The 16987-nt window shown below is 46.2% G+C and overlaps 1 protein-coding gene across 2 annotated transcripts in view; it reads left to right on the forward strand.

The window, feature by feature from the left end:
• vwa8 (von Willebrand factor A domain containing 8) overlaps positions 1-13739 on the forward strand; it is an 83656-nt gene extending 69917 nt beyond the window's left edge. Inside the window, exons 40-46 of one of the 2 annotated variants that reach the window (XM_042306892.1) lie at positions 3071-3179; positions 4519-4644; positions 5811-5969; positions 9821-9919; positions 10696-10934; positions 12002-12112; positions 13466-13739. In XM_042306892.1, coding sequence (XP_042162826.1) covers positions 3071-3179; positions 4519-4644; positions 5811-5969; positions 9821-9919; positions 10696-10934; positions 12002-12110 — 841 coding nt within the window. In that variant the 3' untranslated portion in view covers positions 12111-12112; positions 13466-13739. Of the gene's footprint in view, positions 1-3070; positions 3180-4518; positions 4645-5810; positions 5970-9820; positions 9920-10695; positions 10935-12001 lie in introns of both variants that reach the window. The other variant, XM_042306891.1, reaches the window with a different exon arrangement.
• Positions 13740-16987: the final 3248 nt, after the last annotated feature.

A 16987-nucleotide genomic window follows, 5' to 3' on the forward strand; every position in this document is an offset into this window, starting at 1 on the left:
CCTATCTAACTGTTCCATTCTCCATGTAGCCTGCTGCTAGAATGGACGGAGCGGTATTGGTTGTGTCGTAACAAAATGGAGTATAGCGTTGCTGATAAAGTTCTAAAGGACACAGTTTCATGTGTACATCTAAAGACCTGCATCACTGTACTGAGAGTGTTTCCGTTTCTTTAAATGACGTACACTACGCATACTACATAACAAGGATATACTACATGAGCCCCCATACTACATAACAAGGATATACTACATGAGCCCCCATACTACATAACAAGGATATACTACATGAGCCCCCATACTACATAACAAGGATATACTACATGAGCCCCCATACTACATAACAAGGATATACTACATGAGCCCCCATACTACATAACAAGGATATACTACATGAGCCCCCATACTACATAACAAGGATATACTACATGAGATACTACATAACAAGGATATACTACATGAGCCCCCATACTACATAACAAGGATATACTACATGAGCCCCCATACTACATAACAAGGATATACTACATGAGCCCCCATACTACATAACAAGGATATACTACATGAGCCCCCATACTACATAACAAGGATATACTACATGAGCCCCCATACTACATAACAAGGATATACTACATGAGCCCCCATACTACATAACAAGGATATACTACATGAGCCCCCATACTACATAACAAGGATATACTACATGAGCCCCATACTACATAACAAGGATATACTACATGAGCCCCCATACTACATAACAAGGATATACTACATGAGCCCCCATACTACATAACAAGGATATACTACATGAGCCCCCATACTACATAACAAGGATATACTACATGAGCCCCCATACTACATAACAAGGATATACTACATGAGCCCCCATACTACATAACAAGGATATACTACATGAGCCCCCATACTACATAACAAGGATAAGGAAGTGAATTGCTGGTTGAGGTAAGTTTCTCAAACACAAGTGAAATCACAAAAGTTTCTCGACCCTTCTATAACATGCCATTTACATCAAAAATAAAGATTTGGTCATTAAAAAGCTAAATTCTTATTTAATGCTAGGCTAGCAGGGAGAGCAGATTGTAGCTGAATGTTAGGCTAGCAGTGAGGGCAGATTGTAGCTGAATGTTAGGCTAGCAGGGAGAGCAGATTGTAGCTGAATGTTAGGCTAGCAGTGAGGGCAGATTGAAGCTGAATGTTATGCTAGCAGTGAGAGCAGATTGTAGCTGAATGTGCACATCTGTCCCAGCAAGCAGGCTGGGCCTCTCTGTACCCGCTATACTACGTAGTTACCAGTGATTGGGATTTGACCCGTGGGTTAGCAGTGAGTTTGAAACTGATACGTGACAGGACAGAGTCAGGCTGATCGCACGGCTGATACACACACAGCCGCAATACCACCTTCTGAAAACACACACACCACACACACACACACACACACACACACATACCATCTTGTCACGCTCTGGTTCTCAGTTAAGACTTCAAACACCTCATAGACAATACCCCAGCAGGCGTTCAGGGAGGGCGTATCTGCCTTCCCCTATTTACCCGGATTAGACGTGTGTGTGTGTGCATGCGCGCTCCATGTTGGAAAAGGATTAACTCTGCCAGTCACTGGGATTAATACAGATATTTTGATATGCTACCCTTACCTGGAGGGTACAACACACCTGCCCTGGGCTACACAGGTGTGTGTGTGTGTATGCTTGCGTGGATTGCTAGCGTGTGTGAGGATCAGGGGCTGGCAGCGCTCCAGTCAGGCATCAGTCAGCCACCTGCTCACACACACACACGCCTCACACTGGCCATGATTAAATAGGAACTTATTAAACAGGACTGGCCCTTATTAAACAGGACCTTATTAACCAGGACTGGCCCTTATTAAACAGGACCTTATTAAACAGGACCTTATTAACCAGGACTGGCCCTTATTAAACAGGACTGGCCCTTATTGAACAGGACCTTATTAAACAGGACCTTATTAAACAGGACCTTATTAAACAGGACTGGCCCTTATTAAACAGGACCTTATTAACCAGGACTGGCCCTTATTAAACAGGACCTTATTAACCAGGACTGGCCCTTATTAAACAGGACCTTATTAAACAGGACCTTATTAAACAGGACTGGCCCTTATTAAACAGGACCTTATTAACCAGGACTGGCCCTTATTAAACAGGACCTTATTAACCAGGACTGGCCCTTATTAAACAGGACCTTATTAAACAGGACCTTATTAAACAGGACTGGCCCTTATTAAACAGGACCTTATTAACCAGGACTGGCCCTTATTAAACAGGACCTTATTAAACAGGACCTTATTAAACAGGACTGGCCCTTATTAAACAGGACCTTATTAAACAGGACTGGCCCTTATTAAACAGGACCTTATTAAACAGGACTGGCCCTTATTAAACAGGACTGGCCCTTATTAAACAGGACCTTATTAAACAGGACCTTATTAACCAGGACTGGCCCTTATTGAACAGGACCTTATTAAACAGGACTGGCCCTTATTAAACAGGACCTTATTAAACTGGACTGGCCCTTATTAAACAGGACTGGCCCTTATTAAACAGGACCTTATTAAACTGGACTGGCCCTTATTAAACAGGACTGGCCCTTATTAAACAGGACTGGCCCTTATTAAACAGGACTGGCCCTTATTAAACAGGACCTTATTAAACTGGACTGGCCCTTATTAAACAGGACTGGCCCTTATTAAACAGGACTGGCCCTTATTAAACAGGACCTTATTAAACTGGACTGGCCCTTATTAAACAGGACCTTATTAAACTGGACTGGCCCTTATTAAACAGGACTGGCCCTTATTAAACAGGACTGGCCCTTCTCCTCTGCTGCTCAGGTGTGCTGAGCTCATGGAAACATCCCTTATACACTTCTCACACACTCTAACATGCTTGTCAACACCCATTACCTTTAATTTAGGATGAATGTTGTACACATTGGCTCTGATCTCGGTTGTATTTTTCCTTTTAGAATAATGGCAACAGTGGTTCACTGTTTCTCGCTCCCTCTCTTCTTTCCCCAGGCTGAAGGAGATAGACATGAGTGAATATGATGCATCGACATACGAGCGTTTCTCTGGAAACGTCAGAAGACAGGTCCAGTCCCTGCGCATCATTCTGGACAGCTTACAGGTAACAACACACACGATATGTCCCAGAATACTGTTCCCATGTTGGTAATACCAGTCCTCAGTGGGTTAGAACTAGTGCAAACTGTGCGCACCTTGGGTGGGAAATAGGTAGAGAATCAGACTGTATTAACGTTTTTGGTGACATTAAGATAGCCACCATGTGACATGAGCACAGTCACCCCATACTGTATGTGTGAAAATAATAGGAAGGAGTGGGCACTGGCCCTAACGAACACTCTGATTGGTTGTCCAGCTGAGGGCCCCTGGACAAGGGGTGTGGCCAAATCTCAGGAATGTGATTCTGTCTTTTTATCTTTTCCTGGGAGAGGTGAGTAGCTGTACGTGTGTAATTGTGTTTGTGTGTATGGGTGTGAGAAGAGTGGGATTTTTTTTGTTGGTACTTGACAATGATTACAGAGTATGAGGCCAAGCTCTATGATGCTCCAGGGTTGTGTGTGTGTGTGTGTGTGTGTGTGTGTGTGTGTGTGTGTGTGTGTGTGTGTGTGTAAACGTTTTACTATACTTGTGAGTACCAAAAGTCCTCACAAGAATAGTAAAGCAACAAAAAAAGTAAGGACATTTTTCCAGTCCGCACTTGTAAAAAGGCTATTTTAGGGGTTAGTAACCCCTAAATCTGATTTTGAGTTGTTGGTCGCCAAAAAGTCCTCGCAAGTATATATAGTGCATGCGTGCACTCCACGCCAGGTGGAACTGGGCTGGGCTGGACTAGGATGTTGTGGGCTTGGGGTGTGCATAGGCTACATAGTGTGCATTATGTGATATCTTATAATGTATCTCTTATCGCTCTCTCTCTCTCTGTGTGTGTGTGTGTGGTAGCGTTAGCTGATAACATCCTCTACTGTGTCTGCTTGAGCTTGTCAGGTCTGTGTAGAATCTAAAGCACGTGTGTGAACAGTGACCCGTCCTGCTGTTACATGTTATGGACCGTTTAGGAAGCTATCTACCCGTATTCAATATCACCTTTTTCTGACTATCATACTTAATCAGTCTTTCTTTGTTTGCGCTGTCAAATGCACAGAGAAATATTTGCATTTGTAGTTCCACTAAAATATTGGAGGTTTTTAAGTAATCTCCTAAACAGTAGTGATGAAACACCCTGAGCCTTCTGATCACTGAGGTTCAGTTTCCCAAACCCAGACTAAGCCTCTTCCTGGACTAAAAACAAGTTCATAGATCCTCCATGCTTTTCAAGAGTAGGCTTAATATGAGTTCAGGATACTGGCCCCTAGATTGTTCTGATTGTTTGGGAATTAGTCTATCCCTATCAGAGTTGATTAGTGGGTGATATGTTGACAGTGTTTCTCTTTCTGTGTCCCCAGGCCAAAGGGAAAGAGCGTCAGTGGTTGAAGAATCAGTCACTGGGAGAGCTGGATGATGCTAAGATCATAGATGGACTGACGGGAGAGAAGGCTATCTACAAACGCAGAGGAGAGCTGGATCCAGAGGTGTGTGTGTGCGTGTGTGGGTGGGCGCAGTTGGACTCCTGTGGTGTGTGTGATTATTATAATTGAAAATCTATGGTCTCGATCGCACACAACTAGCCATTAACCACACACACAATGTTCCCACGCTAAGACATCCCACCCGTACGCACGTGCACCCAAACAAACACATACTCGCAAAACAAAATGCACATGTTTTAATCTCATTTAACTCCAAGTGTTGAATATTTTTGGTCGGTCTAGAGAGGACAGCCGTCTATGGTAAAATAATGAACACCCACTTAAGAGATATGAAAGAGAAACAAAAGAAAATGTTTCTCCCACTATTAAATCAGTTATTTCTAGGTAATGTAATTGAGCAATGCCATTTTCCATGGATATCCACTTGAAGTGATGACCAGTTTTCTGAATGAATGAGTTTCCCCTAGCGTTTATTTGCTGATGTTAAGAAGAATGATTCAGATCATGTGCTTCAGCTTGTCTCTGTGAAAAGTTGTTTTCCAGAATATTGTAGTAGGGATTCTGACTTAAAACATTGTTTTTTGTTTATAATATTATTCTGTTCCAGTTCTATACAGTAGCAATTCCCCTGTAATATTCCATCCTATAGGGAAGTGTGTGTATAATTAAGCAATAAGGCACCCTGGGGGTTTATGGTATATGGCTAATATACCACGGCTACGGGTAGTTCTTAAGCACGACGCAACACGGAGTGCCTGGATTTTTTTATTTTTTAAAATTTTACCTTTATTTAACCAGGCAAGTCAGTTAAGAACACATTCTTATTTTCAATGACGGCCTGGGAACAGTGGGTTAACTGCCTGTTCAGGGGCAGAACGACAGATTTGTACCTTGTCAGCTCGGGGGTTTGAACTCACAACCTTCTGGTTACTAGTCCAACGCTCTAACCACTAGGCTACCCTGCAGCGCTTAGCTGTGGTATATTGGCCATATACCACAAACCCCCGAGGTGCCTTATTGCTATTATAAACTGGTTACCAACGTAATTAGAGCAATAAAAATAAATATTTTGTCATAACCGTGGTATAAGTTTTGATATACCACGGCTTTTGGCCAATCAGCGTTCAGGGCTCGAACCACCCAGTTTATAATATCTGTTTAACCCTCTGTGTTCTGTTTCGTGTGTTCGTCTGTGTGTGTGTGTATAGCTGGGCAGCCCGCAGCAGAAGCCAAAGCGTCTGCGTGTGTTAGCTGACGTATCAGGGAGCATGTACCGTTTCAACGGGGTAGACGGCAGGCTGGAGAGATCCATGGAAGCTGTGTGTATGGTGATGGAAGCCCTGGAGAGCTACGAACAGAAGATTAAGGTGAGATACACACACACATGCAGTAGTTGCCCGTCAGTACAAAACTAGGATCAGCTTTGATAACATCTTCGAGTGGCTATTTTGATGACACATTGACAGACAGGATATGGGTTGGTTTGTCCGGACTACAATATCAGTGAAGTATAGTCACCTTTCGCAGGGGAGGGAGGTCGGGATGGTCAAATAGAGGAGAGGAGAGAGGGAAAGGGGGAGTGAAATGGGTAGAGAGAGGGAGGGAGGGATGGTCAAATAGAGGAGAGGAGAGAGGGAAAGGGGGAGTGAAATGGGTAGAGAGAGGGAGGGAGGGATGGTCAAATAGAGGAGAGGAGAGAGGGAAAGGGGGAGTGAAATGGGTAGAGAGAGGGAGGGAGGGATGGTCAAATAGAGGAGAGGAGAGAGGGAAAGGGGGAGTGAAATGGGTAGAGAGAGGGAGGGAGGGATGGTCAAATAGAGGAGAGGAGAGAGGGAAAGGGGGAGTGAAATGGGTAGAGAGGGGAATGGAGCGATAGTGTCCGTGTCAAGGCGTGTGTGGGGAGGGGTGGAGTGGCAGACTTCATGGCCCCACAGCGTTCTCCTCTACACCACCTGACCTACTGCTCACATATCAGTGTTACACACACGTGCGTAACCCGCCTGCATCTGAAAACACACACACACCTGTGCTCTACACTCTGACAGGTGCCACCTGCTCATACACATCTAGGATAAGACGTGCGGACGCGCATACACAGACACACACACGCACACACATACTAACACACACACACGCCAGCCTGTATGCAAGTTCTAAAAGAGAGGACACTCGATGACTTCAGTGTTGTATTCCAGAGCATCATAAGGTCATGTTTAGAAGAAGCTAATGCCATGTTTAGTCAACACACACACACACACACACACACACACACACACACACACACACACACACACACACACACACACACACACACACACACACACACACACACACACACACACACACACACACACACATACATACATACATACATGCATAAACACACACATACACACACAGGGCCATGCACAGACCTTTCAGGGGGCAGGTGCTCAGAAGGGCACCCACTTGACTGCCTCTGTAGAGAAAATTGTAACATTTTTGACCATAGGCCTATTTATTTCTGCAACAACACACTCATCACAAATGTGAAGCAAGCTAGTTACAGTGCCTCCTAAAGACACGATTGACATGGGGAAAAGAGGGTAGGCTGTCAGCTGATTTTTAGTAGCCTAGGGTCTGGGGAAAAATGTGGCCTTTGATAAAGACATTTCATCCAATTCCACGTCATTTTACATGACTGTTTTTAATACCAGACAAATATCAAAATGACAGACTACTTTGACACTGACAAACTGAGAATCTGAGATCAATAAAAATACCTTGTCTTGAACCCATCACTACCCTAGGCCTAGGTATGTGGAGACACACATATTATTTTGTACAATATGAGGAGGAAATGATGCTCGGCTCACTCTCCGGCGATGGCCGATGCGCTCGTGCCAGAAGCCTACATCTCGCTCTTGTTTTACTTTTGTAAAACAATGTTCGCTCAATAGGCCTATTTAGAAGTTGATCAAATATTTTGGTTGCCTACAGCAACGACAGATTAGAGTATTTCATTTTCAGCTGGAGCCATTTGCTTTCCAACCAGTGTTTTCCCACAATTGTACTTGGCCTGTTTTGTCTTCATGCTGTTCACTGACAGATTTGCCTCTCGTTCTGGACTGTAGGATATGTCTTCTTATTTGGCCCCACACAAGAATGCTTTTTGAAAGAAGCTATTTAATCCTTCCTCTGTGGCTAAATTACAAGTCTACTCATAGTGTAGTAGGCTATTCTGAATTGTTTCATTTCTTTCTGAACAGGCAGCAGTAATTCTGTAACTTTGACAAATGTATTTACATTCATCAGTGGTGCTGCTGCGGCACCTCTTTGGGGGTGGTGCTGCGGCACCTCTTTGGGGGTGGTGCTGCGGCACCTCTTTGGGGGTGGTGCTGCGGCACCTCTTTGGGGGTGGTGCTGGGGTACCTCTTTGGGGGTGGTGCTGTGGCACCTCTTTGGGGGTGGTGCTGGGGCACCTCTTTGGGGGTGGTGCTGGGGCACCTCTTTGGGGTGGTGCTGGGGCACCTCTTTGGGGGTGGTGCTGGGGCACCTCTTTGGGGGTGGTGCTGCGGCACCTCTTTGGGGGTGGTGCTGGGGCACCTCTTTGGGGTGGTGCTGGGGCACCTCTTTGGGGGGGGTGGTGCTGTGGCACCTCTTTGGGGGTGGTGCTGGGGCACCTCTTTGGGGGTGGTGCTGGGGCACCTCTTTGGGGGTGGTGCTGCGGTACCTCTTTGGGGGTGGTGCTGCGGCACCTCTTTGGGGGTGGTGCTGCGGCACCTCTTTGGGGGTGGTGCTGGGGCACCTCTTTGGGGGTGGTGCTGCGGCACCTCTTTGGGGGTGGTGCTGCGGCACCTCTTTGGGGGTGGTGCTGCGGCACCTCTTTGGGGGGTTGAATAGTTTTGCACTCTCAAGTTTTCAGTTTTCTTGTTTGTTTCACAATAAAAAAATATTTTGCATCTTCAAAGCATCAAATGATACAAACCTCCCATAAATCTATTTTAATTCCAGGTTGTAAGGCAAAATAGGACAAATGCCAAGGGGGTGAATACTTTCACAAGCCACTGTACCTCAGTCGGCAGCCGTACGTGCCCTTATCAGGAGTGATGCCATGTGACACTAGATATGGGGAGTTCCACTGTAGGACACTTTATCTGACCCTGGGTTATGTGACAACTAGTTTATAAAAGAGTATTGATGGCACAAGTCTGTGACCAGGCGGACATACTGGGCTCTGGCAGAGACCGGATACCCTTGACCCTTCATAATGAGTCCTAACATCACTGGCTCATCAGGGCCATCCACAGCTATAGCAGTGGACCAACATAGCAGCAGGGGGAATGCTTGGCTTACGAGTCCTTTCTCAACAAGAGTTAAAAAGTGAGAAACATTAGCAAAGAATGTAATAGTAACACGCAAAAAATAACAATAACGAGACTATTATACAAGGAAAGGAAAGGGGGGTACATAGTCAGTTGTCCAACTGAATGTATTCAACTGAAATGTGTCTTCCGCATTTAACCCAACCCCTCTGAATCAGAGAGGTGCGGGGAGTACCAGAACCCAAGTCAATGTGAAGGGGTACAAGGTAGTTGAAGTAATTGACATAATTGAGGTAATATGTACATGTAGGTAGGGGTAAAGTGACTCAGCAATCATGATAGAAAATGAACAGAGTACCAGCAGCGTGTGAAGGAGTGTGTGTGTGTGGCGTCAATATGCGTGTGTGTGTTGGAGTGTCAGTGTAGTGTGTGTGAGTGTGTGGGTAGAGTCCAGAGAGTGTGCATTGAGCTGGTGCAAGAGAGTCCGTGCAACAAAAAAAAGATGGTCAATGCAAATAGTCAGGGTGGCCATTTGATGAACTGTTCAGCAGTGTTATGGCTTGGAGGTAGAAGCTGTTCAGGAGCCTTTTGGTCTGCTGTGCGGTAGCAGAGACAACAGTCTTTGACTTGGGTGGCTGGAGTCTTTGACCATTTTTAGGGCCCTACTCTGACACCGCCTGGTATAGAGGTCCTGGATGGTGCTGTACGCACTACCCTCTGCAGATCCTTGCGGTCAGATGCCAACCAGTTGCCATACCAAGTGGGGATGCAGCCCCGCTTGGTATGCTGTCAAATGCTGTCAATGGTGCAGCTGTAGAACTTGCTAATTATAAGTTGTAAGTTATTTTACCTCAGCTTGAGTGATGATGACCTCCTCTCTTCTGTTTTCCTCCCCCTTTCTCTCTTTTCTCCAGTATGACATTGTGGGTCATTCTGGTGATGGTTATGACATAGAGCTGGTCAGAACAGACAAGGTCCCCAAGAACAACAAACAGAGACTGAAGGTCCTCAAGGTATGGACCCAACTCCACTTCACTCAACCTCACATTACCCTCCTCAACCCCACTGGCTCTACCTCATTCTGCCTCTACCCCAATCAACCTCACACTATCACACTCAACCTCACTCTACCTCACACTACCCCACTCTACACCGCACTACCCCACTCAGCCTCATACTACCCTACTCAACCTCACACTACCCCACTCAACCTCACACTACCCAAGCTCACTCTACCCCACACTACCCTACTCTGTCTTACACTACCCCACTCAACTTCACTCAACCTCACACGACTCCACTCAAACTCACACTACCTAAATTAACGTCACTCTACCCCACTCAACCTCACACTGCCCCACTCAACCTCACACTACCCCACTCAACCTCACACTGCCCCACTCAACCTCACTCTACCCCACTCAACCTCACTCTACCCAATTCAACCTCACACTAGCCCACTCAACCTCACACTGCCTCACTCAACCTCACATTATCCCACTCAACCTCACTCTACCCTACTCAACCTCACTCTACCCTACTCAACCTCACTCTACCCTACTCAACCTCACTCTACCCTACTCAACCTCACTCTAACCCACTCAACCTCACATTACCCCACTCAACCTCACTCTACCCTACTTTATATCTCACTTTACCCCACTCAACCTCACTCTACCCTACTCAACCTCATACTATCTATTTGACCCATTCTACCCTACCCTCTTCTCGTCTCCTGTCCTCTCTTCCCCTGTGTGTGTCCTCACCTCTCTCTCTCTGCCCCCTCCAGAACATGCATGCCCACTCTCAGTTTTGTATGAGTGGAGACTACACCCTGGAGAGCACTGAGGCTGGCATCAGGGAGCTGGCACGCGAGGATGCTGACGAGCGCTTCGTGGTGGTGCTGAGCGACGCCAACCTGGAGCGCTACGGCATCACGCCCGAACGCTTTGCCCGCGCCCTGACCTCTGACCCCCAGGTCAACGCCTTTGCCATCTTCATCGGCTCGCTGGGCGACCAGGCCGACAGGTGAGAAGATAGAAGTGGAGGGTAGTGTGCATGTCAAGACGTGATGATTGTTTATCGGAACAGGTGGCTCAAGTAAGTAGGTTCCTACATCAAGCACTTCCTGGAGGAGAGAACGGTATAGTTTGACCAGTACTTTATCCTACCCATACAGTGTGATGCCTGCTGCTCAGTAGTCCTTTGTAGTGTTTGTTCTCAATGAAATCCCAGTTTAAAGAGATTCTAAATGCAGGACCAAGAAGGATGTGCTCTCTTAAACCTAATTATCCTTCTCTCTCTGTCCCAGACACATACACACGCCCAGTGTTGTCTGGCCTGTGTTATGGCTTGTATGGTTGGCGTCGCGTGTCCTTTGAAGTCTGAATGGTGTAGGCCATATTGTTTGTCGTTCTGTCCCGGCCTCTGGCTGGAGAATGTCAATGAGTGGCTTTAACCTCCGTCTCAGTCTCTCTGTGGTCTCTCTATAGCTTAGGACCCAGTTAGAGAGAGGGAGGGAGCAAGGGGGAGAGAAGACAGAGAGTTATATGTGGCAGTATATTCCTCACTGTTTCTGTGGCTGTGGTGTCTCTAAGCTGGTCACTGCCATGGCCTAAAAAGCAGTGATCATCATGACACAATGACCGGAATAAAATGGAAAAGAAAGAGGGAAGGGGGGGATTTAGGGACACAGCTAACTATGGGAAGAGAGAGAGAGAGAGAGCGAAAGAAAGGGGTAAAATCAGTGAAAGTATCTTACTGACTTTGCCCACCACATCTCCCTCTTCCCAGTTCTGCCTGTCAATGAAAGCTATTGTCTCGCGTTCATTCATTGGCTCATGGGAACATCTGGAACATTTGTCCTCGGAAAGTGGGGTCTCTTTCTCAATGGGGTGTCCACATTCAGCTACTGAACACACTGTGGGTTGAATCTTGCCATCTATTTCTGTTCAGACATTTGTCAGTAAAAGGTCACTATCGCTCTCTTTCTCTTTCGCTCTTCTCTCTCTCTGGCTTTTTGTAATTTTTCTCCTCTCTCTCTCTCTCTCTCTCTCTCTCTCTCTCTCTCTCTCTCTCTCTCTGTCTCTCTCCAGGCTCCAGAGAACGTTGCCGGCTGGGCGGTCCTTCGTTGCCATGGACACCAAGCATATCCCTCAGATCCTGCAACAGATCTTCACCTCCACCATGCTGTCCAGTGCCTGAGAGTGAGACATACACACACAGGCTTTAGCGCCAACTCAGTGACACCACATCGTTTCTGGCTTATCAAGACAGTGTGTGAAGTATAATGACAATGGCCTTCAGATGACTGTGTTCAGGACTACAGGGCCACACAGTGAATGGGCTGTCAGTACTATCCATTAGAATGTCCTACTGACATAAATTTGTATGTTGTTGTTTTTTTATGTACAATTTTATGAATGTCTGATATGTAGGGCGGCACGTAGCCTAGCGGTTAAGAGCGTTGGGCCAGTAACCGAAAGGTCGTTGGTTCGAATCCCTGAACTGACTAGGTGAAAAATGTGCCCTTGAGCAAGGCACTTAAGCCTAATTACTTGTGTAAGTTGCTCTGGATGAGAGCGTCTGTTAAATGACTAAAATGTAAATATATGACTGTGGAGTTGTGTTTTGCCACAGCTCATAACCCTGCGTTATAACTTTACATTGAAGTGACATTGCTGCTTATTAACATTGCTGCTTATTAACATTTCTTAGGCCCCTAGACTAAGGTCAAGACAGTGAGGTCCAGGATGTTGTTTTAGGGTGTGTTGGGCAGATGCTGGTGCCCTGGTACACACAAACACACACACGGTTGTGTTTGTCCAATGTCGGTCGGAAGTGAACTTGAGAGAGCATCTTTGTTTTTGAACTTCCTTTGTCTTGTGCCCTTTGACCTGACACACACACACACACACACACACACACAAAGACACACACGGGGTGTCCAGCACTAACTTGGCTCCTGTAGAATGCCGGGACTGTGAGGGGGGTAATTTCCCGTATGACTGCACACGCTCAGTTAAATGTTGAGCAACACCTTCATCTGTGTGTGTGTGTGTGTGTGGTGGTGGTGGTGGTGGGGGGGGGTCCCGTGCTCTATCTAGATCAACAAGCACTGCTCATTCCCTTCCTGACCACCAGACCTTGTGACGCTCACTGCTCTTCTCAGCCCCCCCAGGAATCTGAGCATTCATTACAGGACCCCCACCCACACAAACACTGGCGCACACGCACACACACACACTGGCACACACACACACACAGTGATGTGTGTTGCTGGGGAAAGTGTGTGATTAATAGAAACTCTTGGAGGATGCAGAGAGATTCTATAGAGGGGATGGAGGAACAGGAGGGAGGGAAGGGGGAAAACAACTACTGAGAAAGAGAGAGGTATCATCTGTCATTTCTCCGAAGCTTGCCTCGCCAGTGTTGGGCAGCACAGTGCACACGTGCAAACTCCTTATCTCTTCACTCAGTAGCTTGACCTCTTTCCCTGGCGTGATGGAGGAATATAGTGCCCTGTTTCCACTCTGACTCTGTTGCTCTCTCTCTCGTAGGGTTGGTTGTTGGTGCGTGTGTTCTGCTATCTGTGTGTTGGACGTGTCTGACTAGATTGACTACAGACCTACCTGAAGTGGCATGATTGAACTGTGGCCTGTCTAAACACTTCTGTATATCAGATCTCTTCCGTTATGATTCTAGTCATTCCTGACATCGCTGCTGTGTTTGATCCATCTGTTTCATGCTGTTTGTTGATTTGTTTGTCATTGATTATAATGGAATAAAATGGTGTAAATATGTACAAAGTTGGAATAAACTCATAAATGATCAGTCATGTCCTGTGTTTGTTTTTGGCTTTGGTGGGTAATGTGTCATGGTTGAACCCAATTATGCTAGTGAAGACCATTAGCCCTGTTCTGAGAATCTGAGGGAGTTCCTGGAATGCCTCCACGACAGATTGTGTGTGTGTGTGTGTGTGTGTGTGTGTGTGTGTGTGTGTGTGTGTGTGTGTGTGTGTGTGTGTGTGTGTGGCATGTGTGTGTGTGCGTGCCAGCTGTTTGGATCTTTTTTGTATTTTCTTTTCTGGTCACTTTTTCCATGCACTGTTACAATCCTTGTTAGCCTTGTACAAGAAAACCCTTGTCTCCCCTTAGGGTAACCCAGCTTCCCCCGCCTCAGGCCAAGGCTTACCCCACCCCACTCTGCTTCTGGAAGTAAGATGGAGACAACTGATCTAGGATCAGATCACCCTACCCCCAATCATAACTAACCATTAAGGGGGTCAACATAAACCTGACCCTGAATCAGTGGTTAGGGTGAACTTATATTCATAGGGGAGTAATCTCCCTGGAGTGTGTTGTTTGTAATGACATGGTCCTGTCTGCTTCCTTTACAAGCTGTTTGATTGATCCACTGTTTATCACCCTCGCTGTTGGAACAATGACAAATTGACTAGGACACACACACGCTACGATAATAATTCCCCTGGGCCTGCTGTTTTTACCCCTCTCCCAGACTGTAATGGAGAGAGAAGTCGTCTAGACGTGTGGGATGTTCTGTGAGTCAATCGCTGATAGCTGTGTTTGTTTGTGTATGAGATGCCATTCAGACAACTGTTTAGGTTCTGGGCTTCCCCAGAACACACGTCACAGGGCTCCGTGTCTGAGGGTCATTTAGTCCATAGAGATACACTATGTAATTTTCTATTCAGACTCTCAGGGCCATAGACACAACAGTGATCACACTGGAATACAGCCAGTTCCAATGACAGAACAACTAGGATCCCTTAACACTAGGTTGTAGTGGAGTTGCTCTTCGATAGTGTGACTATTTGACCTGAATCTGTTCTAGAACTGGAGCAGTTGGTTAGTTACATAGCCTGACCTCTTGTTGTTGTGAGCTTTCTATGCTCCAGGGCTCAAATGACATTAATGAGTACAGTCCCAGAACACACACACACACAATGTGACCTGTCTTCTATGGACTATACACTGCTGTGAACGTGCAGTGCCATTGAACAGGAATAAGGATTGATTGGTCGGGGGTTAATTGATTGATCACCATAGAATAGGAGAGCTAGATTGACAGTTAATTGTTTGTCCGCCATAGTGGAAAAATGTCTCACATATTTCCTGATGGTAATGAGGCTCCCGAGTGGCACAGCAGTCCAAGGCCAAGCGTCGTCCGGTTTTGGCCAGGGTAGGCCGTCATTGTAAATAAGAATGTGTTCTTAACTGACTTGCCTAGTTAAATCAAAGTTAAACACCCCCAGAAAATGTGTAAACCAGGGGAACAGGAAGCTCGTAATGGAGAGGAAGTGATGATGTCAAACAATAACACATGCCAGGGCACAGAGGTGCAGGCACGGGATTCTGGGAAAACCTTTGTAAAAACACTTCTAATGCAGATACACACACACAACACACACACGCAGAGACCCATAAAGGCTTTCCCTGCAGTTGTGAACACAGACAAGAGACGGGGCAACTTTATTACTGATCATTGCACACACACACACACGCACAGGCTGTGTAGACAGGAGGCAGCAGCCCCAGTGTTTTATGGCTGCTTCATTAGGCAGTAATGACAGCTCTGCTGTAGCAGCCCTCACTAATCACCACAGGTGTTTGCTGCTGGGACCCCACCATGCAGACTGATGATGGAAGGGGGGGCTATACACACAGCCTGCTGACACCTGGCACTGGCTGATGATCTCACATGTAGGTGGCTTGATGTCTGAAAGACTCATTGAGATGTACAGTATACTTAATTGTGAGAATGCACACACACTTACACACACACACACCAAGCCAGGTATGACACACAACCCACCTGACACCTGCCTCTGACAGGCTCTCTTTGAGATCTTCACCTCACTGTGAAGTCACACACACAGACTGACAGAGAGAGACAGAGACCTTACAGTGCAGTCTGAGGAGAATCTAATGAACCACACTGTTGACAGACAGACTGGCCTAAAGACAGACAGAGAGACTATTACTGACAGACTGCTGACAGACTGACCGCCTTAGTAAGCAGATTATCAGATCAGGTTTCAGCACATCCCTCAGATCCCCTAACCTACCAAGCATGTAGCCTACTGATGATATAACCCTATACCACCGATATAACTGGGAGCCAGATGTTACACTTGGATGTATAAATCTGAATCTGGTTGGAATTTCCACTCCCCACCAAATATGGTAATGAGAGGAAGCCCAGTAGCCGGCAGTGGGAGAAGATGGAGCGAGTTGGAACTGGGCCGACATTCTGCTGGTTTTCTCATCAAAGAAAAGCCCGATCTCAATATAGCTTTCTGTTCCCTAAACTAGAATCTGTTCCAAACATAGTGCACAAAGTTCTGTAGACGTGACCCTTTGCCAAGGTTTCTAAAACTTGCATTGTTTACAAGGAGTGCAAGGGCGAATTGAGTTATTGCACACGCACATCACAGCGAAGGCATTCACTAGAGCGCGGCAATAGGATCTTGCTAGCTCGTACTTGGCTCTGCCCACTTCCTTGCTTGTTCTGCCCACTATGCTTCATTATCTCCCGTTGAAAAAGACACAGATGGACTATCTTCGGGTAGTTCTAAATATCTTTGTCTATACTCTACTCAAATCTTTACCCTAACAACCATGTAGCCTACTGATGATGTAGCTCTATAATAAGCAGTCCTTCCTCCCAATAAGGAATGAGGTTTTGAATAGTTTAAACTTCCTTCCCTCTCAACAGGAAACAGGACCTGAGTCCACCATGCAGTTATAGGCTCAGCAACGTGATTAACATACAGTATATATCACCCTATTGAAAAGTCATTGTTTGACCTGCTGTGGCTACTCAGTAACCTTGTTGGTTAGCAGACCTGGACCATACAAACCATTAGTGAGGAGTGGAGAAGGCACACACACACAGTGCGTGTGTGTGTGTGTGGGGGGTGTCTCTGTGTGCCATACTGATGCTTTATAAATGATATATGATGCTTTATAAGTGATTTACCCAACCTTATCGGTGTGTATTGTGTTATCGTAAGCTGAACTTTAGTATAAGAGCGACTCAAATGGGATAAATCCCTGGCT

Source organism: Oncorhynchus tshawytscha, linkage group LG26, assembly GCF_018296145.1.
Source record: "Oncorhynchus tshawytscha isolate Ot180627B linkage group LG26, Otsh_v2.0, whole genome shotgun sequence".
NCBI classification, from domain to species: Eukaryota; Metazoa; Chordata; class Actinopteri; order Salmoniformes; family Salmonidae; genus Oncorhynchus; species Oncorhynchus tshawytscha.